The 27,708-nt window shown below is 47.9% G+C and overlaps 1 protein-coding gene across 4 annotated transcripts in view; it reads left to right on the top strand.

The window, feature by feature from the left end:
* ABCC4 (ATP binding cassette subfamily C member 4 (PEL blood group)) overlaps positions 1–27,708 on the top strand; it is a 246,336-nt gene that overhangs the window by 93,835 nt on the left and 124,793 nt on the right. For all 4 annotated transcript variants that reach the window (XM_082700685.1, XM_082700688.1, XM_082700687.1 and 1 more), the window contains exons 12-19: positions 8,182–8,276; positions 8,516–8,602; positions 14,087–14,183; positions 17,426–17,635; positions 18,639–18,779; positions 19,180–19,217; positions 19,792–19,886; positions 21,684–21,830. In XM_082700685.1, coding sequence (XP_082556811.1) covers positions 8,182–8,276; positions 8,516–8,602; positions 14,087–14,183; positions 17,426–17,635; positions 18,639–18,779; positions 19,180–19,217; positions 19,792–19,886; positions 21,684–21,830 — 910 coding nt within the window. The remainder of the gene's footprint in view (positions 1–8,181; positions 8,277–8,515; positions 8,603–14,086; positions 14,184–17,425; positions 17,636–18,638; positions 18,780–19,179; positions 19,218–19,791; positions 19,887–21,683; positions 21,831–27,708) is intronic.

The following is a 27,708-nucleotide window of genomic DNA, read 5'->3' as shown; positions in this document are numbered from 1 at the left end:
TTGGTCTGAATTGGACTCCACGTTAAGGTCTGTGCTTCGCACTTGGTTCATCCATCTCCCGGGTCCCTTTCGGTCCGTAGGTCTCCTCTCTGCTTGATTTTTCACGTGTTATTTATTATTTAAAGAAAAGGAAATGCTTTAAATTTCTTTGGAGTAGTACGTCCTTTCACAAGGGGAGAGATGGTTTGCAGAAACGACATTGTTCTGCAGAAAATGACAAGACGAATTATTTAATTGTGTTTGGGATTTCGGTCAAATGGATGAATGAATGCGGAAAACGAACTTCTCTGATCAGAGAATATAATTTAGCAAAAAAAAAAAAAAAAAAAGGAAAAAACCCACATACTGATAAATACTGTGTGACTCCCTTTGGGTCATAAAATTCAGTGGATAATAGCGTTAAAGGGCTCACCCCGGGGTCTGTTCAATGCGGTCTGGACATCCGACTGTTCTTTTATGCTCAGTGGAAAACGCTGGGACAGACTTTTCAAGGGAGGGCATTGAAGGCTCCAAGCCAGCCTTGTGAGGAAATAGTAATTTCGCTTGAACAGTGGCTTGAACAACCTAGATTTTATCAGATGAGTAGCATTTTATGATGTGGACAAAACATAATTGCTTAATGGGCTTCTGTTTCCTTCCCCTGGGTCATTGTTAATGAGAGATGGTGTGTCTTCAGGAACAACATCAAGTTAGCAGCGATGGGCTGGGTTTTTGTCAAAATGGCAAATGCCGCGAAGGAAGAGAGAGAACAGATGTAAAACAGTAGTAATAAACCCCATGTTTTCCGAGTCCATGTGCCGATCATTTTTCTGCCTGCCCCCCCGCACGCGCATACACATGCACACATATGCACACACACGTGCACACACAGGTGTATGAGTTTTTGGTCTTTTACTGGGACCTTTGATGGCACCGTCCTCATTTTGTTGTTGCTCACCTAAACCTTTGCAGCTCAGGTTCGGTTTTGGTCTGCCCCTAGATTCTCTGCTTTTCCACGGGGCCACAATGCCTCCCAGCTGAGCAAGTGTGTAAGGAAGAGCTTTTAGCATTGGGTAATGGAGGCGGAGACCAGCGTGGCACTGGTGAGAAGCTCGAGGCCAGAGACCGAGGCAGGTGGGCCATGGCAGGCCATCAGGAGTCCTGCTCCAGGACAGTGTTGCGTGTGCAGAAACACGGGAGGGATTCGGCAGTTACAGTCCAGAACTGGGTCTGCCTTCAGCTCAGGTCATGATCTCAGGGTCCTGGGATCGAGCCCCATGTCGGGCTCCCTCCTCAGTGGGGAGCCTGCTTCTCCCTGTCTTCCCCACTCGTGCTCGCGTGCACGCGTGCTCTCTCTCTCTCTCTCTCTCTCTCTCTCGGTCCCTCTGTCTCTCTCTCAAATAAATAAATAAAATCTAAAAAAAAAAAAAAAATCCAGAGCTTGTTTCGAGGACCTTCAGTTTGAGCATTGAACAGGCATTCACACGGAGTAGCAACAATTACTCTAAAAAGGGGAAGAAGTCCTGAGGCAGACCACATGATCAACTCATTGTGGAGTTCGCGTGTTGTCCCACGAGCAGGGGTCTTGTCGACGCAGGGGCTGCCGGGAGTGAGTGGCCAAAGAGGCCAGCGTGTGGTTCCCGTACCTGTGTGGCGTCCACTTGGGAAGGGTCCAACCCTAATTGGGTACCAGTAGCTGAGGTTTTCCTTCTCAGGCTTACACCTCTGCCTTTCCCGTTCGTAAGCCATCTGGGAACCCTGGTCCTTGTCATGGCCCTTTGAGTGCGGGTGGTTGGGTGTGTCCAGGAGGAAGGATTTTTTTTTTTTAAAGTTTATTTATAGGAGAGAGAGTATGAGAGGGGGAGGGCCAGAGGGAGAGGCATGACCCGAGCCGAAGGCAGTTGCTTAACCGCTGAGCCACCCAGGCGTCCCAGGAGGAAGAATTTCTAAGAGTAAATGGTAAGTCAGTCTATCTGGCCAGTCACATTCAGACAGATACACGTGTCCCCAAATCATGAAGGGCATTTTCACATACAACAGAAAGCTAAACCTTTGCCTCCCCACACTGAGCCAGTTGCAAATGATATGTTTGACATTGACCTCTAACATGACAAGATAGATGATATTCGATTGCCTAAGAGGCTAGGGGGGCATTCCTGAAAAAGGGGGAATTAAATTTATTTGTAGCCTGAATAGATGTCACTTTTAAAATAATGAATAGATTATATGTATGGGAATTTTTTTTTTTCAAAGATTTTATTGATTCAAGGGCAAGAGGGAAAGAGAGACAGCACGAACAGCAGAGGCAGAGGGCGAAGCAGGCTCCCCACTGAGCAGGGAGCCCAGCACGGGGCTCAATTCCAGGACCCTGGGATCCTAACCTGAGCCAAAGGCAGATATGCGACTAACGGAGCCACCCAGGGGTCCTTGTGATTTTTTTTTTTTAATGTTAAAAAAAATGGGTAATTGAAGGAGGTGGAATGCAGCATATGCAATAAACAGCGCTCAGGCGTTTTCTGTTGACTTTCATCAAGTTCAGCTCTCAATGCTCAGAGCACTTAGGCCAGGGCTGGGCTGTTTCTCTGCATGACCTTGCATTTCTGGTGATCGCTCAGCCCTTTCTGTTCTCCCGGATTTGAACGTCTCTGCAGAAAAGCAGATGTTGGGATGGGTGGCTGCCGTTCAGGGTTTTCTGCAGGGACTGATGCTTTTGCCAAAACCACGCAGGACAACTGGACCCGTGTGTGGGCTGTGTTCTGGGGCGCCGTGGATGGGCACACACACTGGTGGGAAGGGGGTCGTACAGGGCAGGTTTGTGTTCAGCTGCTGCAGGGCGTGGAAACGTGGAGTCTGGGCCTCTTGTTCTCCTTCCCTCCTCGGCAGAAAAGGAGGCCAGGGCGCTGATGTCGTCAAGAGTGGAGTCCTGTCCCCGGTGTGGTCACTGTGGTCACGTCCTGTTAACCTGCCTGCGTCTTTGCTGCCTACTGCAAATGCGGACATTGGGTCAGAAGATTTCCAGGAGGTTTTGCCACCGTCCTGAAATGCCCTCTGTGACTCTGTTTAGGGCTGGTAAAGGCTTTAAGAATCCAGGACACCACCTGCTGAGTTAGGAGATCCTTTGCTCATCTCCTCTTGGAATTTTAGTGTCAGTGCATGTACACGAGATGACCACAGAGGATACAGGCTTTCTGGAATGATGTTGTAGGTACAGAGATTGCATACACAGTGGAAAAGCTCTGGCCTTTGGATATCTTGGGAATTAACTTGGGGTGTCTGTTTCCTTTCTGATTCAGTGGGGGAGGTATGGGACTATCGTCAAGACGGTGGGCAGTACCTGCAAAATGCAGACATGCCAGGGTTTTGATAAATGGTGGCTATTATATTATAGCCCTTTTCTCTAAATTCTATGTAACATAAGGATTTCTCCTTACAGCCTCCCCCAAATCCTGGAAGGAAAATAAAACAAAAGAAAGGCAACATTTCCAGGTTGCATGTATTACTAATAAGTAGGTGTAGGACACCAGAACATCAGTCACTGAGCAGAAAACGTTTCTGAGATAAAATGGGAAGATAGGAAGCAATCACATTCAGCAACATCGAGTTGGGCTGATGACCTACTCAAAGGGATGGTGTAGTGAGTTATAGAGCATAATTTAGAGACCCGCTGGTTGAATGCCAAGGCCCCGGAGGCAGACAGCTGTGGGCTGCACCCCAGTCTCTCTGCTTACCAGCTGTGTGATTTGGGTTTGTTGAACCATACAAAGCTTCAGTTTCTTCTGCTGGGAATGGAGATGATCATCCCAATGAGGTGTTTCTTAGGATGATAGGCAATAAGGATCTTACAGCACCTGATTTCTAGGGGCATCACAAGCATTTTGTACATGTTAGACTCATGTGGGAGAGATACTGGCTCTTAACTCTAAGAGTAGCCAATTTGGGGTAGAATCACATCCATAAAATGTGACACGTTAGAAAAAAGGCGTTTGAGTCTAGACCTTCCCTTATTTGAGTTGATCCTTGTGTGGGTGCTCTAATGTAGTTCATTACCTAAGTCCCCAGTAAAAATACTGTTCTGACATAAGCGATGGATCTTGTAACATTTGCATATTCTCTTTTGCCACTTGAAGACATTTTAGCATTTTTAGGCAATACATGTTTGAAGGTATAGCATTGATAAATTCAGGTTTAATATTTTCCCACATAGATCATTTGAGTTTATAAGCCTCTCTCGGGTGCTCACAAGCTTATAGTTTCTTTTCATATTTGCTCCATTTCTGCCAACTTGGACATTTTCTTTTCCGATAACCTTGACGGTTGTAGAATAATTATGGTTTTATCTTCATTTTTTTCTCTCTCAATTGGGAAAACTGTTACTCACCTATGACCTACTAGGAAATCAGTGAGTACAAAAGGGGCATAGGAGGCTCAACGAAGTACGGAGAATAAGTTTGTGGATCCTCTGTGTGTGCAGAAGTAGAGGTCATCAAGTCTTCACTAATTTTGATATTTTAAATTCATTTTAAATTTTAAATACACTTTTAAATGTACTTTTCAGCGACCCCTTGGGGCAGCATGATAAGGAAGGAAGAATCAAAGGCTACTACACACTCAGAGGAGCTTGGTTCAGATTCCCCATCCCATGTTAACAGTTGACGGCCCTTAGACCATGATGTAACCTGGGCTCAGTTTCCTCACCTGTGAAATGGGCCAATACTTTGCAGCTTGTGAAGAGTTGGGACTCATCGTTACGGGGTGTCCAGGTGTACCAGGCTTCGTGCCTAAGTCTTACCATCAAGGAGCTGGGGAGAGAAGCTGGGCACACCTGTACAGGTGATGAGGCAGAGATAAGGTGGGCCCTTCATGAGAAATACCATGGGAATCCAGTAAAAGAGGGATGACTTCTGATTTGGGAAATTCAGGGATGATTGCATGGAAGAGAGTATTTGAGCTGGCTCTGGAAGGACAGGGCAGGTTCTGACAGGCCATGATAAGAGAGCCAGTCATGGACGAAAAGTTATGATCTGGGCCTAGAATTTCTGCCGTTTGACTCTGGGATCCAGCCCTCCTTGGCCCCCAGGCCTTGTAACGGACTATCATAAACCATCAACATTTGTTCAGTCGTATTTCTGCTGAAGTCTCCACCATCACCAGACCTTGGTAGGTTTCTGGCTTGGTGACATCAAAACAGCAAAGCCATTTCTTGGCTTTTCCTCTAGTCTGCTGTTAGTGAGAACCATTAGAGACAGCATACTAGGGTAAATGTCACTGAGATGTAACTAAGGTGGGAACACCTTCTGCTCACTGGGGAGACTGGAAATAGATGCCCAACTCAGGCTCTTCCCTTTCGCCAAACCAGACAGCCGTGGTTAGGAAATCAGCCAGGCTCTGATTTTTACCTAATGCTCTTCGAAATATTTTTTCTCTCTGGGGCTTGTCCGTAAATACATTGCAAAGTCAGCATCACACTCCCAAGTCTTACTCCTGGGCTCAGAGACTTCATTCCTTATTCCCTGACTGTGCTACACGCCAGGTACATTTGAAGGGCCTCCTGCAGAGAACGGCCGAGATTGCTTTGGTGCAACCTGGTGCTGTTTTCGGAAGGACAACAAAGCCACAGAAAATCAAGGCTTAAAAATGAAGAACGCTTTCCCTGGACTGTCAGCACTGAATCGAGGCCAAGTAAACCGTGTAGGGGTGGGTGGGTGGTGGAAGGCGGGGGGCCTACTTCCGGATGGTCCGTCGTTCTGCACGGAAACCAAAAGCAAGAGATAGATGGTGTTGATGTCTGAGCTCAGCAAAGAAGTAACATGAAGTCATGAATTTTCACGATTGAGCAATTGCTATCTTTCGTTTATTGGCATCCAGGGAGCCTCCGAGCGCACGGGGAGTTCTGTGTACCTTTGTGGGCTCTCAGGGTGGGTGAGGATGGAGGTTCCGCACTCTCTTTCCCATCTCCTTGTAGGGGGTGTGCTCTGCGTGTTGTGATTCACACTGAACGAGGTCCCATGGTTGGTTTGATCAGAAAACATGTATCTGTCACTAACAGGTTACAGTGCATATGTGTTCTTTTCCTACATAGAGGAGGTGTTTGTCCCCGTGTCTATTGTCACGTCAGCCTGGCGCTTGGCCATTCTTGTCTCCACATTTTGTCAAAGACGAAAAAGAGGCCTTAAGGAGGTCAGAGGAGTTGCTTGTCATGGACATTCCAACGTGCTTTCTCCTCAGATTGGCCAAAGTGGAGGCCAAGTGGTGGGTGTCCTGTGTAGAAAGGTGTCGCTGTGTTCTCGGGCGACACTTGAGAGGTATGGTTGGTAACCAGCACCCTCCCCCGAACTCTGCTTGTCTCCACCAGGAGCCCGAGAGCTTCGGGTAGAACCTGATAGATTGCCACATCTTCACGTCCAAGCTCATTCTCTGTGGCTTGGAGTTTCACCTGCCTTGCATGGAACGAGCGTCTCCTTAGTTTACTGACAGGATCAGTGTCCCTCGAACACGCTGTGACTTCCCTTCTGTTCTTCCTGCCAAACTGTTCTTTCTGCTCTTGTTTCTTGAATGATTTTCATCTGTCGCTCTGTCACCGTGCCTTCAGTGTGAAGACAAGGGTCAGGTGTTCACCTTTCTGCGAGGGCGAGAGGCTGAGGCAGAGATCAGCACACTGGCTGGTTGAGATAAATTTATTCTTTGAGAAACTGAGTCCCAGGGCTTCCCAGGCCATGGGTGGCTGTCGGCTGTCACCAGCAGCCCCAGCACTGACGTCCAGATGCGCACGTCTGGCTGCAGCCTGACGTCCCCAGCGGGCATCTCGGCTGGCCTCCACTGCCCCCTCCAGCTCTGTAAACGGTGGGGCTGTTCATCCCCTTTCTCCCGTGGAGGACAGGGCGTCATTCCTGTGCCACCGCCACAACCCGCTCCCACTCATCATCAGGTCTCACCAGCTCTGCTCTGAATTTTCCCGGAAACGTGCCCACTGCTCTCCGCGTCTACTGCGCCCGCTCTGGTTCTAGCCACTGTCTCGCCTCAACCTCCAGCAATACAGGCCCGTCCTCATGTGTGCCTGGCTTCACCCTGTGCCCCCTCCCATCTGTGTTCATGACGAAGCAAGAGGGATTCCTGAAAAACTGCGAGCAGGTCAGGTGGTCCTCCCCGTGACCCCACTCTGTTTCACTGGGCATGAAACTCGTGGCCCTGCCTTCTTATCTCTGCGCTTGCTCTCCCCAATTTTTAGAAAAGGATTTTATTTATTTATTTGATAGAGACAGCGAGGGAGGGAACACAAGCAGGGGGAGTGGGAGAGGGAGAAGCAGGCTTCCTGGGGAGCAGGGAGCCTGATGCAGGACTCAATCCCAGGACCCTTGGATCATGACCCAAGTTGAAGGCAGATGTTCAACCCTCTGAGCCACCCAGGGGCCCAGCTCTCCCCATTCTTTTTTTTTTTTTTTTAAAGATTGATTGATTGATTGATTGATCTGACAGAAAGAGCACAAGTAGGCAGAGAGGCAGGGGTGGGGGGGGAAGCAGGCTCTCCGCTGAGCAGGGAGCCCAGTGCAGACTTCGTTCCCAGGACCCTGGAATCATGACCTGAGCCACCCAGGCACCCCTCCTCATTCTGTACTCACCCTCTTCCGCTCGGTTGGCCTCCCTGCTCGTTCTAGCACCCACTGGGCACCTGTCTGCCCTGCGCCCTTGGCTCTTGCTGGCTCCTGCACGTGGCACAGCTCCTGGGTCCGCACAGACGCCCTCGTGTGTTTGCTAAAGCTCCTCGGCTCAGATCCCTTCCTGACGCCCATGTAGGACTTTTTCTGTCCCCCAAGCAGGCTTATTTTTTCTTCGTAGTACTTAGGACTTGCACTCATGCTAATTGTTCATGTTGTCAGTCTCCCTCCATGGAAACTCAAGGGTTTTTGTGTTCTTACTACCGAATTCATCGCGCCCTGAACAATGCCAGACATGTAGTCGGTGTTCAGTAAACATCAGGTAAGATGGTGAAATGCACGAACACGGTGGGAAAAGCTGCAAAACGGAAGCAAAAAGCCCTGAGTTTTTTCTGGAAAGGTTCAAGGTCACCATTTAGTCACTTCAAAGTCGACCTTTTGCTGTCAATCATATACATGTATAAAGCACAGAGCCGAACGTCTTGGGTGGCTGGAGAACACATTGTAAATCTTTTTTTTTTTTTTTTTTTCCCCTTCTGTCTCCTTGCAGGATTTGCAGCTTTTGGAGGACGGAGATTTAACCGTGATAGGTGATCGGGGAGCCACGCTGAGCGGGGGGCAGAAGGCCCGGGTGAACCTCGCCAGGTACCCACAGTTTTGTTGCATGTGTTCTGTGCGCTGCTCCCGGGGTGGCCGACCTGAGACCGCCTGCTCCGGGGGGTGGGGGTGGGGGAGACGGGGCGCGCCTCACTATTTCATGGGCTCCTATTTCATGGGCTCTTGGAGTGAACACGCCCCAGGTTGTTGAAGGCCACCACGACTGGGAGACGGGATCCCGGGAGCCTGGAGTGTTCTCCTGGCCCACGTCCTCTTCTGTTTTCTAGAGCAGTGTATCAGGACGCAGACATCTACCTCCTGGACGACCCTCTCAGTGCAGTGGACGCAGAAGTTGGCCGGCACTTGTTTGAACTGTGAGTTGGTCCGTGTTTGTCCTTGCTGCTTTCGAGCCGTCCCGTAGAGTTTGGGGAAGAGGGCTTAGGGAAGCCGGGGTGCTTTGAAGACTCGCTTGTTCTGCTGTGGTGTCCCTCCTTCTTCTCCCTTCCTTCCGCCGAAGATCCATTTCAGAGAAATCTTTAGAGAATAAAAGGAAGGCCCAGATGGTGCTCGCTGCGTGTGGCGGGAGTGGAGGACAGGCCTTAGGGGGTGAAGAAGTGGGGGCACCTGGGTGACTCAGTGGGTTAAGCCTCTGCCTTCGCTCAGGTCATGATCTCAGGGTCCTGGGATCGAGTCCTGCATAGGGCTCTCTGCTCAGCAGGGAGCCTGCTTCCTCCTCTCTCTGCCTGCTGCTCTGCCTACTTGTGATTTCTGTTTGTCAAATAAATAAGATCTTCAAAAAAAAAAAAAAAAAGACAGAATTGGATGGCAGGTGTCCCCTTGCTGCTTACCCTCGATAACCAAGACACTGTTGATGGGCTAAGAAAGCAGATGTGCACTTTTTGTATGGAAGAACGGGACTCGGGAACATGACCCTTGGCTCCCGGTTCTTTTCCTTCATCATTTTTGCTGGTGGCACCTTAGAAATGCCCGTGTCGCGCTCCTGTGGAGTGGCCTTGCTGGTTTGTGCTAATGACCCTGTAGGTCAGGAAACACCTGGTGAAGCCTAGTGTTTAAAAAATGTCTTATTCCGTATCACGGTGTGGCTCCCGGGTTCTTACTAGAATCACTACATTAGACCCCCACAGGGTTAACTTGAACTTGAAACCAGATATCTAGAATCGAGCTCCCCTTCTGACTCTCACTTTGCATCTCCGGAGTTTGGTTTCGATGGCTCTTGGTTCGTCACCACCCGACTGAAACAGAACAGCTCTGAACCTTTTCTGCACAGAGCGTAAGCTAACACATGGCCCGTCTACGTGGAGTCTACGCTGCCCTACTTGGAAGCATCGTGAGCTCGCTCTTGCTCAGATGGCCTCCGTGTCTACTGCACTTAACCTTACTGTCGTTCACCTCGTCAAAGCCAGTGAGCGCTTTGCATGCACTTCCTGAAGCCCTGATGTGTGCACCGAGGTAGATGTTCTTGCAAATCATGTTGCCCAAAACATCTCCATTTACAACGGAGGACTAAAGCCAGAGACAGAGAGTTTCTCCCAAGCCTGGAGGCTGAAAGTCTAGACGAGGGTGTTGGCCCGAGACCTCTCTCCCTGGCTGGCTGATGGCCGCCTTCATACTCTGTCCTCACATGGTCACCCCTCGTGGCTTTCTCCTTAGGACCCGCCCCCTTTTTTTTTTTTAAAGATGTATTTATTTAGGAGAGACCATGTGTACATATGATTTAGGGGAGAGGCAGAGGCACGGAACCCAAAGTGGGGCTCAGTCTCATGACCCCCAAGACTGACCTGAGCTGAAATCGAAAGTCAGGTGCTTAACCGGCTGAGCCATCCGGACGCCCCATCTCCTGATATCCTAATATCTTCTAAGGATGCAGGTCAGATTGGGTAAAGGCTCACCATCAAAGCCTCATTTTTTAAATTTAATTGCCTCTTTAGATGTCCTGTCACTAAAAGAAAAAAAAAAAAAAAGATGTCCTGTCACTAAATTCTAAAGTACAGTGGGTTAAGGCATCAACATGTGAATTTTGGGGTTGTGGGGTGGGGAGACACAATTCATTTAAAGTCCTCAGTAGCCAAGTAAAGAGATTTTAGCAGAGTTAGCTGTGTGGGGCAGCTCTGAATTCCGGATGCAAGGAACCTGGGGCTCAGTGTCTCCTCAGTGGGGTTCCTAACATGCTACCCTGTTCCTCCCCGCTGAATGCGAATGTATGAAATGCTTAGATCCGGGATGACGGCAAGTTCTGGAGGTGGATGGTGGTGACGGTTGCACAGCAGGGCGAGTGTCCACAACGCCACCACTGAGAATACAGACTTAAAAGTGGTTGAAACGGTAACTGTTATACAAATTTAGCACAATTTAAAGAAAAAACATATGGCAGTCGTGAGTCGTTCAGAACGCGGACAGGCAAGCCCTAACACTTGCTGTGGCCTCCAGCTCTCTGATCTGACCCCCTCTTCCCTTCCCGTCCTGGTCCCAACTTGATGAGTTCTCCTTTAGGGAGGTGTCCTGTGGCTTGTGACTGAATTCAGTGACAGGGCCCAGCGCTGTGACAGAGACTCCCTGCCCCACACCCTCGGGGGTGTGCGGAACAGCCCAGCCTCCCTCCCCCTGGAGCCTCACCCTGAGGTCACGATTGTGTGTCACCCCATCCTGGGTGGGTCCACACCAGTTCTCCATCACTCCGAGAACACATTCCACTGGCCATTGCGTTTGTGTCACTTGGGAGGAAAGAAGAAGGCGTTCTCCTTTGCAGGGATCAGTGTGCTTATCACAAGCTCCCCCAAGTTCTTCTTTGAACGTGGGAAGTATTTATATAAAGTCCTCTCACACCTTTCCTGTTTAATGGCTTTGGATATACACTTGATAGAAGCGAGCTTGTTAAAATTGTTGTTTGCTAATCAGAACCACGTTCTTTGGGGAAACGTAGGGCAGGGAGCACGAATGCAATTTAGGAAATCACTCAGCAGCAGCTGGAGAATGTTCTCAACGAGCTAGAAAATTGGACCAAACAATATGCTATGAAAGATGGCGGTTGTGTTGAGCTCAGTAATGTGAAGTGTTTTGTATTAAAAGTGAATGAATTACACTTCTACTCGCCATTAACGGTTTACTTCGGTTGTGAATATATATATCCAAGGTCATTAAGGTTTGCGAGTTTCATGACGGTACGTTGTAAACATTGACGTGGGTCCTGTCTCATGCGGTGGGGAGGGGGGGTTCAGAGGCCCTTAGGTGATCGGGTTTTGGTCTAAGCTGTTCTAGCGGTGGAGCTTGTCGTATTTTAGAAAGCCCCCCCGCCCCCCCACACCCGCATGTCCTGCATAATCAGTCCTTTGAGTCTATCCTGATGGGATCGCCCCATGCTGTCCCTGCTCTGTTCACCTTCATTGTCCCAGGCCTTCACGTGCGGGTGCCGTTCCGCTGGCCTCAAATGCTGACCAAGGTCCTTTGCCATCTGCCGCATCCCCTGTTCGCACACATCTACCATGTGCCCTTGTGTCTTCTCCCAGCCCGTAGTGTCCTTTACTTGGTCCCTGGTGAGTCGTCCCCTACCCCGCCCCCCGCCCCGGTCCACCCACTCCATAGTGAGTGCACGAAGGCACTGGGTGCAGGTGGTTTCTGTCCCCAGAGATGCCGCCCCTGTTGTACCTCCCTGCAGGGACGCTCCACCCAGATAGTCTCACCGTCCCTGTGTCCCTTACCTTCCAGATCGCAGCCGTCACCTTGCTTTGTCTTCATGGCACACATCCCTCCCTGAGAGTACGTTTTCTGTATTTGTTGAATGTGCCTCCCTCCACACCGTGCAGGGCATTCTCTGTTTTCTTGTCCTGTGGCTGTGTCCTCCACGCTTCGATCAGTGGCTGCAGCTCACCTCTGTCGACGGGGTGAAGGAGGGTAGTGACTCTTACTGGTACCCCTCTACCTCGGCACATGGTCCCTCTCAATCCCGCCCTTCAATAACTTCTTACTGAATTGCTCTCTCTCCTTTTTTAATGGCATGACTTGGGATTTTTTACTCTTAAAAATTTGGCAAATAGAATATTTTCCTGGGGATGTTGATTAAAAAGCATAATTTAGAAAAAATTTAAAGCCATCACCTAATGGCATCATTGTAATTATATTCCTTTCTTTGTGGTGGGTGTCAGGAGGAAAATATTGTAAAACTTTCCCAGTAGCCCAGCTTGGACATAGAGACCCATCAGATTCGGTTAATACCCCGTCAGGGACTGCTGGCATGGAGTTTTGAATTAAGGAGAAACAATTCCGTTAAATGCTTTAGTGCTAAGCTGGAAGAGGGGTTTGCTCGGTCAGCAAACTTAGGATGCAAAGCCACACCGGGACCCCCCAAAGAGGATACCGTGCTTCTAGACACAAAGAATGGGGTAATAGTATTTGTGTTTACAGCCTGGGGTTTTCTGATCTCAGGCCCACTCTCAGAAGGGTCCCCATAGGACTTTGCTGTCCTGAGTCCAAAGCGAAGGGTCTCTTGTGGTTATGGAAGAGGGTGAGCAGACTGTTCACCGAGCAGAATGGTGCTCTTCCCACAACATGCCCTGTGCGTTGTCAGCAGCCGTATTTTGAGATGAAGGAACCGAGGTTCACAGAGGTCTGGTAGCTCCCTGACCTTGTCAGTCTTTGAACTTCAGTCTGGGTGCTTCTAGAACTCTCCATCTGACCTACATGTGCAGGTAGAGTGGCCCACGTTGCTGAGGTTTTCTCTGCAAGGGTTCGGGGGCCCAGAGCGTGTCCCTGGGGCCCCGCCTGTGGTCAGGGGGCCCCCACCTGGGCCACCCACTTAGCTGGAGAGGATGCAGACCATGGTGGAGTAGAGCTCCTAGGGGTCTACATTTAAAATGAGCAGTTTGAGGGGTTACTGTAGAAAAACACCTGAGTACTGAGAGAACTGGCGTGTCCTTGGAGCCATGGGGTGATTTCCATTACGATTTGGGGCGTTTGGATTCTCTTCTTTCATACTCCTATTGGGCAGGTTTTCGTCCTAGTGAAAGGCAATGTGCTCCCAGCATGGGACTGTGGGGACATTGTAGACACTAAGTGAGGCCATGCCAGCGTTTGTCTTCTAATAGTATCTGGGAAGAAGTGTCTAGAAAATGTACTTTGAAGGTGCTTGGGTGGCTCAGTCTGGTAAGCATTTGCTTTTGACTCAGGACAGGATGCGCAGTTCTGGGTTCGAGCCCTGCGGCAGGCTCTGCCCTCGGCAGGGAGTCTGCGTAGGGATTCTCCCTCTCTTGCTCTCCCCCTCCCTGCTCTTGCTCCCACTCTCTGTCCCGCAGAAAAAGTCTCAGAAGAAGAAGAAAACGCACTTTGGTGAAGGTTACTGAGGAGTTAGGATTTTCTTTTGGCTGGTATATATATATCCATCATAAGTCCTAATCACCTAGGAGACAAAACAGTAAACATTTTTGTATGACATAGATCCCTCCTTCTCCCATTCCTATACAGGATGAAATAACTTGTATTTTCGCTTAGTCAGGTTTGGAATCTCAGTATTGCTCAATCGTTTTCCATCATGAAATAATAAACAATTGTTGAGTTTTAGTTGGTGGGGGAGTACCCTTAGCACTTGGTGGCTCCTTCGCTGGACTGCTTTTTAGAATCTCTTAGCAGAGCTAGACTCGAGTTTGCTGCTGATAGATGTGGGGACCTGGTTGGGTTCATTGATTGACATTTATTTGTATTTGATTTGTATTTGAGCTGGTGCTTATGCCACAGATCTTTGACTCCTGTGCTGTCTTTGTGTCATTGTGTTTTCAGAATGTGTGTTTTCCCGTTTGGAGCACCCCCATTAACGCGGTTTCTGCATACTGTACCTTTTACATTTATAGGTGTATTTGTCAAACCTTGCACGAGAAGATCACAATCTTAGTGACTCACCAGTTGCAGTACCTAAAAGCTGCAAGTCAGATTCTGATATTGAAAGATGTAAGTAATTTCTAGAAGTCGGTGGAGCTTGCTAGCACTCAGGTGTGTCGAAGGTGAGACCTCCCAGCAGGTCTCCTCTTGGGTTTGTGCGAAACTCCCCCTCCTTCCTCACTTCTGCCTCCCGCTCTCCCCAGAGCTCATACTCCTGCCTTTTGAGCATGAATCCAAAGACATGTAGAAATGGAACTATCGCATTTTGAGCCCTGTTACGCTCAAGCAGATAAAACTGCTACCTCAGAGTTATAAATTATAGCCATTCTGGCAGAATCATTGAGGATAATGAGTCTATTTTATTGAGAGGTTCTGTTTTCCTATTCTATGACGTAAATTAAATTGTATTATTTGGAAATTCAAGCTACTAAGACATGTTTGTGTCTCTTTGTCCCCTGCAGTGTATTCAGAGAGTGTCCGCCATCGATGGCAGGCGTGGCCGGAACGCTGAGGCCCCCCTGGTGGAGACGTGCTCTCCAGGGTCTCGTCAGTTGCTGGTCTCCCAGCACAGGGCTTTGCGCATGCCCAGTACTGGGAGAGCCTGTGCAGTAATAAGTCAGGCCAGTCCCTGCCATCACAGAGCTTCCATCCGTATGGGAAGAGATGCAAGGAAGGAGTTGGGTGAGGGGCGGCTGATCTCATGACTGCCTCACTGGGGATGTGGTGCTTCAGGGGACCTGAGTGACACGAAGGTGCCGGTTAGGTAGTCACCTAGGGGAGAGGCAGCTGAGGCAGGGGGACCAGCTGCGGGGCCCTAAGGAAGGACCTCACCTGGCCTGCTGGGGGAATGGCCAGGGAGCCATGTCTGAGGCAGAGGCTGTGGGGAGTGTGAGTGAGGAAGGCTTGGAGCAGTGGGCTGCTGGCCTGGTAGTGGGTTGGAAGCCACTGGGCAGTCCACAGCAGAGGAGGGATACGGTCTGAGGCACGGCTTGCAAAGATGCCTCCTGACGTTTGCTGGAGGGCCAACAGCAGAAGCAGAGGTCTCCGTAAAGTTCAGAAGAAGGATGCGTGGGCTCAGGCGGCGTGTCAGCATCAAGAGCGGCCATCATAAAGCACCGCAAAGTGGGGGGCTTCATCTCCAGAAGGTTATCCCCTTCACCCTTCTGAAGGCTACCAGTCCAGAACCGAGGCCCCGGCAGTGTCCTGCTCTCCCTGAAGGCTCCTGTGGAGAATCCTTCATTACCTCTCCCAGCTTCTGGTGTTCACCAGCTGTCCTTGCTGTTCTTGGCTTGTAGCCATGGTCCTATGGTCTATAGCTCTGTAGTCACGCAGTGGTTGCTGCGTCCGAACTCCTCCTCCTCCTCCGTCCGCCATATTGGCTTTGGGGTCCCCCCTACTCCAGCATGACCCCAGCGTCATTCCATCTACAAAGATCTGTTTCTAAATTAGTTCCCATCCGTAGGTATCCTATTTGGGCCTCAAATGTATTTTCTTGGGCGGGGGGCACCGTTCAACCCCCAACAGCCGGCATGGGGTTGGGGGTGGGGTTGGGGGTGGAGTAAGAATTTTCTGACCTTGGTGGTGATTTGATGTTTCACTCCTTGGCGTGTTTGCCTAAGAGCCTCAGCCCCTCGGTCATTTAACTCTGCTCTGCTGCCTCAGGCCCTTGGTCAGAGCCTTGCTTCCTCAAACCAGGCTCTGCTCTATGGAGAAGGGCAAGAGCACAGAAACTGCCTCTCTTGAAGCAGTTCCCCGTGTCGGCCCTTCTGCGACCCTCCGGGACGAGGAAGCTCTGACTGCCTGATCTGGAGACACTTTGTCTCGTGTACAGAGGGCAGAAGAGAGTCTGGTAGAACCCCAGTGTGGGCGGGATTATTGAGGACAGATCCAGGGGGCAGGAGAACAAGCTGGTCAGCCAGTCCCCTCACTGCTCTTTTTTGAGGACCGCACTGCCGGTTTCAGTACTCGTCCACCGGAGGAGTTGGATTCCTTCCTGCTGTTCATCTGGTCCCTCTCTTGCCGCCGAGCAGTGCTGGCTGTCCTCGCGTCCCCCGGGAAATGGCTGGTGTGGGGCTGCCGCCCGAGTTGCCGTCTTCCTCTAGACCCCTAGTCGTTTCCTTGTGCACCTGTACTTCCTGAGTCAGAAGTGGTAATTTCATTAAACGAGGCATATGAATTTTGCCTCCCAAATGGAACAAGACACACACTATATCATGAATAATTTTTTAGTTCTCCAGGATCAGACTGGTTCCCAAAAGATTCATTGGGTTTCTTTCTCTATGGTCCACGCCAGGGCACGGGATGGGCAGGGTACCAGCCGGGGTCCCAGGCTGCCTCCCTTTCCCTGGCCTGCTGTCCCCTGAGCCTTTCCTCCTTTGCTCTGTTGGGCACCCTGAGATTTTACCCAGGATTTTGTTTGCCACTGAGTAGAACTGCTGCATATTCTTTCCTGGGGTTGAGGACCCACAGAAGACACCTGCGCATTATTTCCTGTGACTTGGTAAGGAAGGGAGCTGTGCAGTCATGCGTCACGTGGGTTTCAGGAAAATTATTTAATTTGTTGGAGCTTAAAGGAGTTGCTTGATTTCGGAAAGCCTAGTTGGCTGCTTGTGGTTGGCGCTTCCCAAGCTTAAATTTTCATGCATTTGAGTGTGTTGATTCTGGCTTAGGGTTTGGTTTGCTCGTGATGGCAGAAACCCCCCCAACCAAGGCCTCAGAGTCACCCCAGTCAGATGGTCACCTGTGTTAACAATTTTAGCAGGTGGAGTATTGAATTCTCAGTTGGGAGCTTTCTGAGTTTGTGGGCAGCTGTCAAGACGACCTCCCTTGTGTCTGGTCTCTGTGGCATGTGATACGGTGGCCATGGCCAGCAGAGAGTCGATGGGGAACTCTGGCCATGCACAGGTGACCACATAGTGTCAAGCTTTGTTCTTCCCTGGAATTCCCGCCCTGGCTTGACCTTGTTCTTTTAAATACATGACACTTGCCTCCATTTCCATGTTGTCTAAAAAACCTGTACTGGTATTTCCACCAATATCTGTACTTTTTACTTCTTTAAATGCCTGTGGTAGTTCGTGACCTCCATCCCTAACGCGGGGTTCAGGGCACCTACCACGGGGTTTGACAGAGAACAGAATGCTTGGTTCTGTCCAGTCAAGTCGCACCTCATGTGTCAGACAGAATTCCAGGCCTAAGGGTAATTCTCTTATGAAAATGGTAATTTAAGACCAATTAACTTTTTTTGATTAGCGTTAGAGGAGTGTTATCAAAGGCACGTGAACTCCTATCAAATTCTCTTATTTTTATTTTAGGGCAAGATGGTACAGAAGGGGACTTACACGGAGTTTCTGAAATCTGGGGTGGATTTCGGCTCCCTTTTAAAGACGGAGAATGAGGAGGCTGACCAGAGTCCTGCCCCAGGATCTCCCGTCCTGAGGACTCGGAGCTTCTCCGAGTCTTCCGTTTGGTCCCAGCAGTCGTCCAGACCCTCGCTGAAAGACGGCGTGCAGGAGGTCCAGACGGTGAGTTCCCTTGCTGCGGGCCCTGGTCCTGTGGGCTCTCGGCGTCCTCACGTGTCTTCATTCTCCGCGCATGACCCCTTCCTTGGTCTCAAAGTGGATCCTACAGTTCCGAGGCCTTATTCCATGGACTTGGTAAAATTAAAATGCAATGAAGGGAGCAGGCCTGATCAGGGCTCTCCTTTGGGTGTTGGATGGAGAATGTCGGGGGGCTTCAAGTTCCAGAACCACATCTCAGCCATCTCTGAGACCACAGAGGGCTACAGACACACCCAAGGACATCCTTGGCTTCTGTGAACCTACAGGACATTCTTTGTTCTCTGCACAGCCACACGGAAATGCCCTGCTTCTCCCTTAAAAATATGCATAGGTGGTCCTCAGTATCCAAGCCTGCACAGTCCAATTGTAGGAGCAAGGATGATCCTGGTGAGGATGCAGACGAGTCCTGGGGAGGACTCACTCTCTGAAATTTAGGAACCAAAGACCACGCGCTCTCCCCGGTATCCTGATGCCCGTACCTCTTGCTGTTTGAACTGTTTTCTGTATTTGGCTCATAGTTTGAGCTCCTGTGATCTTTTGCGTTTCCATCCCTGAGGGACGCCAGTAGTCTGAGGTGATATGTTAGCTCCACAGCATCTTGTGTATTATTGTGGAATAAGCGTCTGCATTTATCCGTGAATCGGGTACTTTGTGCCTGTGCTGGAAGTTGTAATGTTCCCCTTTCAGCGAAGTGAATGACCTCGTACAAACAACATTTCCTCTTTGCCCATAGATCCCTAGAAGTGGGATGGGTGGGTCCCACTGTGACTGCATGTAGTTTGGCAAGATCCTTGTACACCCTTCCCCTGAGGACGTGCCCCGTTTGGCGCCCCTCGCTGCGTAGAAGACGGGCCGCTCTGCTCCTGGCTTTGCCAACGGGGCGCACTGTGGAGCTTCTGAAGTTTGGGGGTACATTATACAAAATTTGTTCTCTTACTGCCTTTTATCCCCCCCTTTCCGTTCTCAGAACGAGAACATACCAGCTGCTGTATCCGAGGAGAGTCGTTCAGAGGGAAAAGTCGGTTTTAAGGCCTACAAGAATTACCTAGCGGCCGGCGCTCACTGGCTGGTCATTGTGTTCCTCATTCTGTTAAACGTCGTATCTCAGGTAAACGCGGGCATTTATTTTGTTTGTGGCCTCAGCCTGGTCCCACTTACGCTCTCTATATTTACTCTCATTACTGTATTTTGCAGTCCACTTGGATTTGCGTTGAAATGTGGTATCTTGGGGGACAGAGTAACTGACTTTTCCTGGTGATAGTGGACATGGCAGAAAGCTTCTAGGGGTTTTAAAAAAAAGGATGTTTTTTAAAGATTTTAAATTTTAAATTTTAAAGATTTTAAAATGTAACGTGCACTCACTTGCTGTGTTCCTTGGGGTGTTGGGCTTGGCGTAGACCAGAGCTAGAAGAACCGTGTCCGTTTTCCAGGGCCTTTTGACGGTCCCTTTGGGTGAGGGAGAGTGTTGAGGTGCTAAGTGGCGTGATCTTTTTGCCTCCCTGTTCTAGGTCACCTACGTTCTTCAGGACTGGTGGCTCTCCTACTGGTGAGTTGCTTCCAGTCTCCTGCTCAGGGCCACAAAGTCAGGCAGCCTCCTTCCCACAGAGTTGGGCAGAAGTGGGCTCATTGAGCCTCCTATCCTGATCCTCCCTTAGATTCCCCAAAGAGAAAGAAAGCTAAAGTTCTTGCTGGTAGAGTATGGCCCTCCCATAGTCTCTCCCCATGAAGGATCCTCAGACAGTTTTGAGAACTGAAAGTTTTTTTTTTTTTTGTAAAGCTTTTATGCATTTATTTGAGAGAGATACCCAGTGAGAGAGGGAACACAAGCGGGGGGAGTGGGAGAGGGAGAAGCAGGCTTCCCGCAGACCAGGGAGACCGAAGTAGGGCTCAATCCCAGGACCCTGGGATCATGACCTGAGCCGAAGGCAGAGGCTTAATGACTGAGCCACCCAGGCGCCCCTGAAAGTTAAATTTTTATAAGGTAGATGTACCCGGGGCAAGGCACGCTTTTCCAGCATAAATCATGTCCCCCAAATTCAGGCTAACTTTTTTGGTTTCTTTTTGTACTTATCTGAATTCCATCTCTAGTTGAATATTTTTTTTCCCCCTGTTTCCCACAGGGCAAATGAACAAAGTGCCCTGAATGTCACGGTAAATGGAACAGAAAATGTCACTGAGAAGGTCGATCTTGCCTGGTACTTAGGAATTTATTCAGGTAAAGTTTAATCATTCGGTTTATTATCCGGGAGTCTGAGGTGCTTACAATGAGCCTGTGTGAGTAACTAGGGCTTCCAGGAGTAATTCAGTAATGTCTTAACAGATTAAGAGTCTGAGTCGCATTTACTCTGTGAATTAATTAGAATAATTATTTTTAAAATCTACTAGAAGAAAGAGGTTGAATGAAGACTCTTAATTTGCTCTGTACTGGATTTTGGAAGTTAAACCAGGATTGAGCATTCAGAAAATCAGCCACTGGAAATTTGTGGCTATTGTCTATTCTAATGGGTTGCTTTAGCTAAATCTTATATCATTATTTGGATGGGCAAGGGGATTAGAAACGGATCCCCACCCTGTGGTTCGGATTGTTCCAATTCTGTCTGAATAAACCCCTGGCTTTTATTGAACTTGGATGAAATCCTCTGGCAGCAAGGTTCCCCCACATAAAAGCATTATTCCCTCGCAGGTATGCAAAGCTCCCAACCCCACACTGCTCTTCTCTTGGGCTTCACTAATTACTTAAGAGAGAAGCTAAGCAGGGAAAAATCCTGTGTCTGGGAATTAGGATTCCTTCTCTTTCTTACCTTGAGATCACAATGTTATCGCGTCCCCAACTGTGTGATTAATTTAACATTTGGCTTGCCAGACTAATATTAACACAGCACTCTGTTTTCACAAGAGTGCTTAGAATATCGGTGGCATCACATACTTTTTAATGAAAAGCCTCATCTAAAATTTTAAATATTCTCACCGGAAACGCTCGTACAAGCTTTCTGCAAAGATAGAGTGAGTGATCTTTGTGAAAACCTACTCACTGAAATTTGGTATTTATTTCGTTGAGCACTCGCTAAGAAACCCTGAACACATGAGCAGTTTACCTTCCACGTTGGTGAGGCACGAGGGGCCCGGAGGGAGGAAGGAACGGTTTACTGCACATTCAAGTGGGATGGACGCTGGGCGCTGGGGGGTGGGGGGTGCCCGGGAAAACGGGGAAAATGTCTGTGGACAGAGTTGAGGCATTTGAGCAGCTCTGAGAGTGTAAACAACAGTGAGGTGTCCGCTGAAGGGGAAAAGTGCACTTGATGGGGTATTTTTCTCAAAAATGACCACCGTCTGTTTAGCGTTGGGAGTTCAGGAGATAGGTACTCATTTGTGTCCGTAATAAAATCCATAATTTAAATGATTTTGTTCATTTAAAGATGCCTCTTGTTTTTGTATAAAACACTTGGCGGGAGAGATTATTACTCACTGAGACGATTTCACACGAACCCAGAATTTGTATTTTCTTGCGGTTCAGTTGAGAGATTTTCTACTTGTCACTTAATATGGTATTTTCATATTCTGTAGAAACCACCTGGGTATTTGCTACAAAGAGATGGGACATCATTTGCCGCGTTTCCTGTTAATTCACATGCCGGCGTCCTAACATACCGCAGTTTTATATTATGAGACGTGTAAATAGTAAAACTTGAAATGTGGAGAAGGGCAGATCGACTAGTTTTTATAATTCTCTCTCTTCCTTCTGAGTTTTTAATAGAACTTGTAATTGAATTAGGAAAGCCTAGCCTGAAATTGTGGTTTACACCTGATTTTTTTTTTCTTACATATAGTTTCACTTTAATGAGAGAGAAAGAAATTATGTTCTTTACAAACGTATCTTACAAATGCATTGAACTCTTACAGAATCCATGGTGTTTTATGGAATAAAATACTCAATATCTTTCTAAACTGCCAGACGTGCTTTGGCATCGCTGAAGAAAGGAGATGTTCTCTGAGCGATGTTTCTTTCTTTCAGGTTTAACGGTGGCTACCGTCCTTTTCGGCATAGCGAGATCTCTTTTGGTATTCTACGTCCTTGTTCATTCTTCGCAAACTCTGCACAACAAAATGTTCGAGTCCATTCTGAGAGCTCCGGTGTTGTTCTTTGATAGAAACCCAATAGGTAAGTCAGATGTCTACCCACGTTCCTCAGTCAGTCTGCCTTGTTGACACAGTTAGTGTCTGGCCACATTTCAGCATCTGGAAACGGAGGAGAGGCTTGGAAGAAATGGCTTTGTGTGTTGATTCCTTTTCTACAAAAAGCTCCACTGATGGTTTGCTTCCTGTCAGACAAAATCTGACTATGGGGGGCCTAGAAGCTTCTGTTCCAGTGTTTGTGGAAAACAAATGAGCGTTCACTTTGCACATAGATCGGCAGCAGTGAGGTCCTTGACATGAGCGCACCCGGAAGTGCCTTAGTGGTTGACCCTCCAGCCCTAGGCCCTTGACTTGTCTTGCTTCTGAAGGCAGCCTCCTGACCTGGCTTCCTGTGAAGAGTCAGTCCCTCCACATGTGTTCCCTCTGTTCAGGCCCAGCGCGGCTTTGTTTCTGCAGGGGACAGTTGACAGGGCTTGTCCAGGCAGGGAGGTGGGCTGGCTGTTCAGTAGCTCTGTGACCCGGCCGAAGCGTGTCGATGCTGCTGGGCGGGCAAATCTCAAAGTGGAATGTTGCAGTGATCAGTGGGGACTGTGGATCCAGCTGCGTGGGTTCAGACTTGGTGCCAGCTACTAACTCTAAGAGCTAGTTGTGGTTCTGTTCATCCTCAGGTGCTAGTTACTTAATTTCTCTGTGCCTCGGCGTTCTTACCTGTGAAATGGGGATGCTGTGTACTTACACTCCCTTAGCAAGATACCGTGGGACTAAGGGACGCCTGGGTGACTCAGTTGGTTAAGCACCTGCCTTCGGCTCAGGTCTTGATCCTGGGGTCCTGGGATCGAGTCCCACGTCGGGCTCCCTGCTCGGTGGGGAGCCTGTTTCTCCCTCTGCCTGCCGCTCCCCCTGCTTGCGTGTGTGCACTCTCTCTATCTTACAAATAAATAAAATCTTAAAGAAAAAAGATATTGTGGGAATAAAGCAGATCAGTACATTCATGCACCTCGGAGAGTCAGTGCCTATGGTATCTTAGCTACAGTGACGAAGTGGTGGGTTGCAATTTCTGAGCTGACCTTTGTGCTTCACGAGGCTGTCATGAGGGTTAAATAAGACTGTTCCAGGACAGTATTCTATGCGGTTCATTCCGCATGTTTGTTTAGTCCGGGCCCCTCGCAGAGCACAGACACCATGACCCGCACAGGCCCCCACGAGAGAGCAGTCTTGTTGTGGCTGCCGTCAGACAGGGACTTACGAATCGGACACCAGGAGCCCGCTCCACTTTGCCAGTTACTTTGAGAGCTGCAGTCATAAAGTTTGGAGCGGTTAAGTGGGGCTGCATCTCTCTTATCACAGCCTCTGAATTCTCGTGGCCATGGTTAACTGGGCTCTTCCCGTTCAAGACCTGCAGGCTTTTCCTCATGCTGATTTATATATTATTCAAGGATTTGGGACCGAGTCTCAGTCTTCAGGGTCGCTCATCTTAGAGTGGCACACCACTCTTAACCTTGCCCACCTCCCCCGCCCCCCCCATCTGTTAGCCGGTCCTCATTCCTTCGAGAAAACAGAAGCCCAAGGAAAGACTCCAAAGATAGGTCTCGTTGGCCCAGAACGTTAAGGGACCCTGAATTATTTATTCTTTTTGGTGGTAGAGTAAAAAAAAATTTTTTTTAATTAAAAATATCTTAAGTGGTAGACTTTACCATAGGGTTAAAATTTTTGTAGGTTTTTTTTTTTTTTAAAGATTTTATTTATTCATTCGACAGAGCGCAAGTAGGCAGAGGCAGGCAGAGAGAGAGGAGGAAGCAGGCTCCCTGCTGAGCAGAGAGCCCGATGCAGGGCTCAATCCCAGGGACCCTGAGATCATGACCTGAGCCGAAGGCAGTGGCTCAACCCACTGAGCCACCCAGGATCCCAAGTTTTGTAGTTTTTAATCTAAGGGGAAGAACAAGCCAAAGGCTCGAATTATGGTTCGTAGTAGACATCATTGATGGTATGTGCTTTAATGGTTATATAATATTAAAAAACAATTCCCCTCTAGAGTTGAGGGGGTGGCGGGGCTCAATTGTTAAGTTCCTTTAAGTATCCACGTGAAATGGTTACAAGTGCTCGTGTGATGTCATGGGCCCCACCCCCAAGTTACAGAGTGTCCTCTGAGCAGCTTGGAGAGATCAGGAAGCACCTGGTTCTCTTCTCAGTACTTTGTCATTCAGAGCACCCTCTCAGGAAGAAGTCAGTCCATCTCATGGTCTTGAGAGTGTCCTGGAGTTTGGAAAAGAGAAGGTATAGGAAGGACTTTCCCCTGGGGGTAGTTTTCGGCGAGCGAGACTGGGGGTGGTGACGGGCTGCCGACACCATAGCCTCGCCTGGATTTGCAGGTGTCCTGCTAGAGTTGCCTTCCAGGGTCACTTTCAGTTCTACCTGTTCTGGAATATTCTCAGTGACCCTGATCCGGACTGTGGAAATGTCTTTTTCCCTTTGTTCACAGGGGCTCCCACCCGGGATGGGCTGTCTCCCTTCTCATTATCGCTCCCATCGTGTTCATCAGTGGGAGAGCCTTCACACTCACCACTTCAGAGCTCTAAATTTTTTTTTATATGATTTTTTTTTTTAAAGATTTTTTATTTATTTGACAGACAGAGATCATAAGTAGGCAGAGAGGCAGGCAGAGATGGAGGCAGAGAGGGAGGGGGAGGAAGGCGCCCCACTGAGCAGAGAGCCCGATGCGGGGCTCGATCCCAGGACCCTAGGATCATGACCTGAGCTTGAAGGCAGAGGCTTCACCCACTGAGCCACCCAGGCGCCCCTTCAGAGCTCTAATTTTTGACAAGATTCCATCTCTCCAACCTCCACGGCCAGTTTCTCTCCATTTTGAACCTATATGTGCTCGCATGAAGTTTATATACCTTATTTGCTTCTGTAATGCACTATCTTATTACCCACTGATTTTTCATAAACCAATCGATCTTAAGCTGTTTGGGTAAAATTTGAGTCAGCTAGTATATCTTCTCAGAAGGGCAAAAGCCAGTTTTCTTCTTTTTCTCTTCCTTTTTTTTAAACAACCGTTTCCTCCTCTGTGGATTTTGGTAATGTTGTTGTGTTTGTATATGAAAGAGCTGCGCGTTCTCCACTGTCCCAGCATTTCCAGCACTTTCTACTTGCACCTGGAGTTGAGGTGTGGCTTTGTGGATGTGATCTGTGTCCCCGTGCTGTGGGCTGCACCTGTCTCTTCCCTGATCAACTTCTGTCTTCCTCCATCTCTGTTCTGTCAGATCTAAGACACAGGTAACACAAATCCCAGGTCAAAAGGAGGATCATTCAGACATTAAGAGAGAATTCCTGTATGCAGTGTAAACCATGTTTTCCTTGGTCGCCCTGAGTTTGTTTTATTTTTTATGTCTGGCACAAGAGGGCAGCATGATCTACGGTATTTCAGGGATATAATCTGGGCACTTTATTGCAAAAACCTGTTTTATTTTATATTTTATTTTATCTATTTGATTTTTATCTTTTTAAATTTAAAACTTAGAAATTCCATTTTTTTATGGTTTGAGTCTGTATTTTGTAACTGTTGATACAGAATTTTAAAGCCATTGTTGTAGGTCCTTATGTTTGAGACATAATGATGGATGAATTACAGTGTTGTCCCAGAATATCTGACATTTCTAACAGGGTCGCTTGGATTTCTTAACTGACACCTTCTGGCCTTGTAACTGGAATAGGCAGCCGCTGACATCTTGACTGGATATATTTTAATTCCTAAGGGTAAGACTATGGTCGCTCGTATGACATGAGTTTAGGGAGAACTAGGACCAGTTTCTCCAGTTTCCTTCCATGCCAGCAGAGTCCGTAGAGATGTCCTATTCCTACCCAGTCTCTAGAGTTTCACCCTTCATTTTGGAGACGAGATGGACAGTTGTCCTGTTTCTTCGTGCCTGGAAACGGCGACAATACTTGGCTGAGTGCATCAACCATAATGGATTCCAGATAAATATTTGTTTGTTTGCATCCCGTTTGTTAATTTGGCTTTAAGAAAGGGAGCCGCTGTAATGTTGGTGTTTGTTTATTCTCTCGGGGAAGTGCAAAGTTAACACTGGGCTGTGGCCAGCGCATTCGTGTCACAGGACTGATTTTTTTACAGTGGCGTGTGAGTTCTCTTATTTAGGTCTCCAGCCTAAGAAGAGCGCACACATATATCCCCTTCCCTTACAGATTAAGTTAGGGCTAAAGTAATATAAAAGGAAAAAAAAAATAGAGTAATTTCTTCTTCTCTCACTTTAATTCTCCTGGTGGAAGGTGCTTGTGCCCAGGAAATGTATGGACCGTGAATTGTGAGAGACCTATTTGTGTCTCCTCCTAATCCAAAGTCTCGAATTACCCAAAGGATTAAGATTTCTAATTTGGGTCAGAAATGAGCCTCTGGAGATGCCTTCACAAATCTGAGCTATCCTGAATTTGGGGGTATGCATGGATAGGAGTTGAGCGTTGGGGGGAGGTGAGTGGTGGAGGGTTGAACCATTGTTCTGTTTCTTGAACCTGGAAAGGGACACTTTAGCATCCACTATAAGCTGCTACTAAATAACTCGAGGAGAAGTGAAAAGTGACCCGAGAGCCGCGTGGCAAGGTTCTTGTCCTATCAGAAGAACTGTCTTGCCGGAGTCTTTATAAAATCACTTGTCAACATTGTGCTGCCTTGCTCGAAAAAGAGTCATCAGTGGAGAAGCAAGATAATTGTAGGGATACCTCTCTGTTTATTCCGTTCAAATGGCCACTGGAGTTAGTGCTAAATGCATATTTTTAACAAGTATAATATTTCAGCACTGTCAAAATTACCTTGACGATAATAGGCCTGTTAAATTATAGCTCTATAAGTTAGGAGGGAAGATGGCTGTGCTTAGCACACATTAATCTATGCCTGTTCACACAAGTGATTCTGCTGAGCAGGTAGCATGTTAGAACAAGAAATACTGGTCCTAAAACCTCTGATTTATGGTAGGTGTTGTTTTGACACAGCATTGAGACGATTTACAAGGCAAGGCTTCGTGTTAAAATATTTCACCGGTGTCATCATTCGTCACCGACATAAATATTCAGTAGTGATGCCGGAAAATTGGTAATGTGCCCATTCATGCCAGATCACTGGCTGTGTTTCCTTTCAAGTGAGATCTGTTGTGGATATGGCTAAAAGAAACTATGGTTTTTCTTCCTTGAGAGCAGATGAGCTGGAAGAAATTGAGAGTAAGAATAACATCTATCCTGACAGCTTTCTTGTACTCATCTTGCCTAGGTTGCTTTTAATTCTGGCTTAAGTCCTACAGGCTTGCCCCTGCCCCCCCTTCCTTGCTTGTGCACATTGTAAAGAACATATTTATATGTACATTAGTTAAAGAGTTCAAAGGAAGAAGTTAGTCATCATCTGAAAGGCTTTGTTGCAAAACAGAAACACACATTTCCCTTTTCTTTTTTTCCTTGTTAATAATAACAAATGCAAGTGACTCTAAAGGGAATGGCACAAAAGATTGCATCAATCATAATGATTCTCAATAGCCGTATAAATATTGTTTTTTCAGGTTTGAATGAAACAGCTAATAGTTTTGAAGTAGGTGTGGTAATTAAATCCTGTCGGCTTGTCACATATTAAAAATAATGTTTTTTCACATAACAATAGTTATATGTACTTAAACTCTTTATCAGGGTGATATTAAGTCATATTTTATGGGAGTTGCTTGTTTACTGCTAATAGTATCATAAAAGCCTTTGTTAGGGGTTTAAATAGTTACATAGTTACATATATTTGATTACTATTGTTATTTTGTCAGTAATCTCTGTAAAGATGATTATTATAGCTCTTGTCCAGAGTTGGTAAATATTGCACCATTTTGATATATATTTTTAATCTATTAGAATGTAGT

The sequence above is a fragment of the Mustela nivalis genome (genome assembly GCF_964662115.1).
Source record: "Mustela nivalis genome assembly, chromosome: 15".
NCBI lineage: Eukaryota > Metazoa > Chordata > Mammalia > Carnivora > Mustelidae > Mustela > Mustela nivalis.
This window is presented reverse-complemented; position numbering and strand designations above follow the sequence as displayed.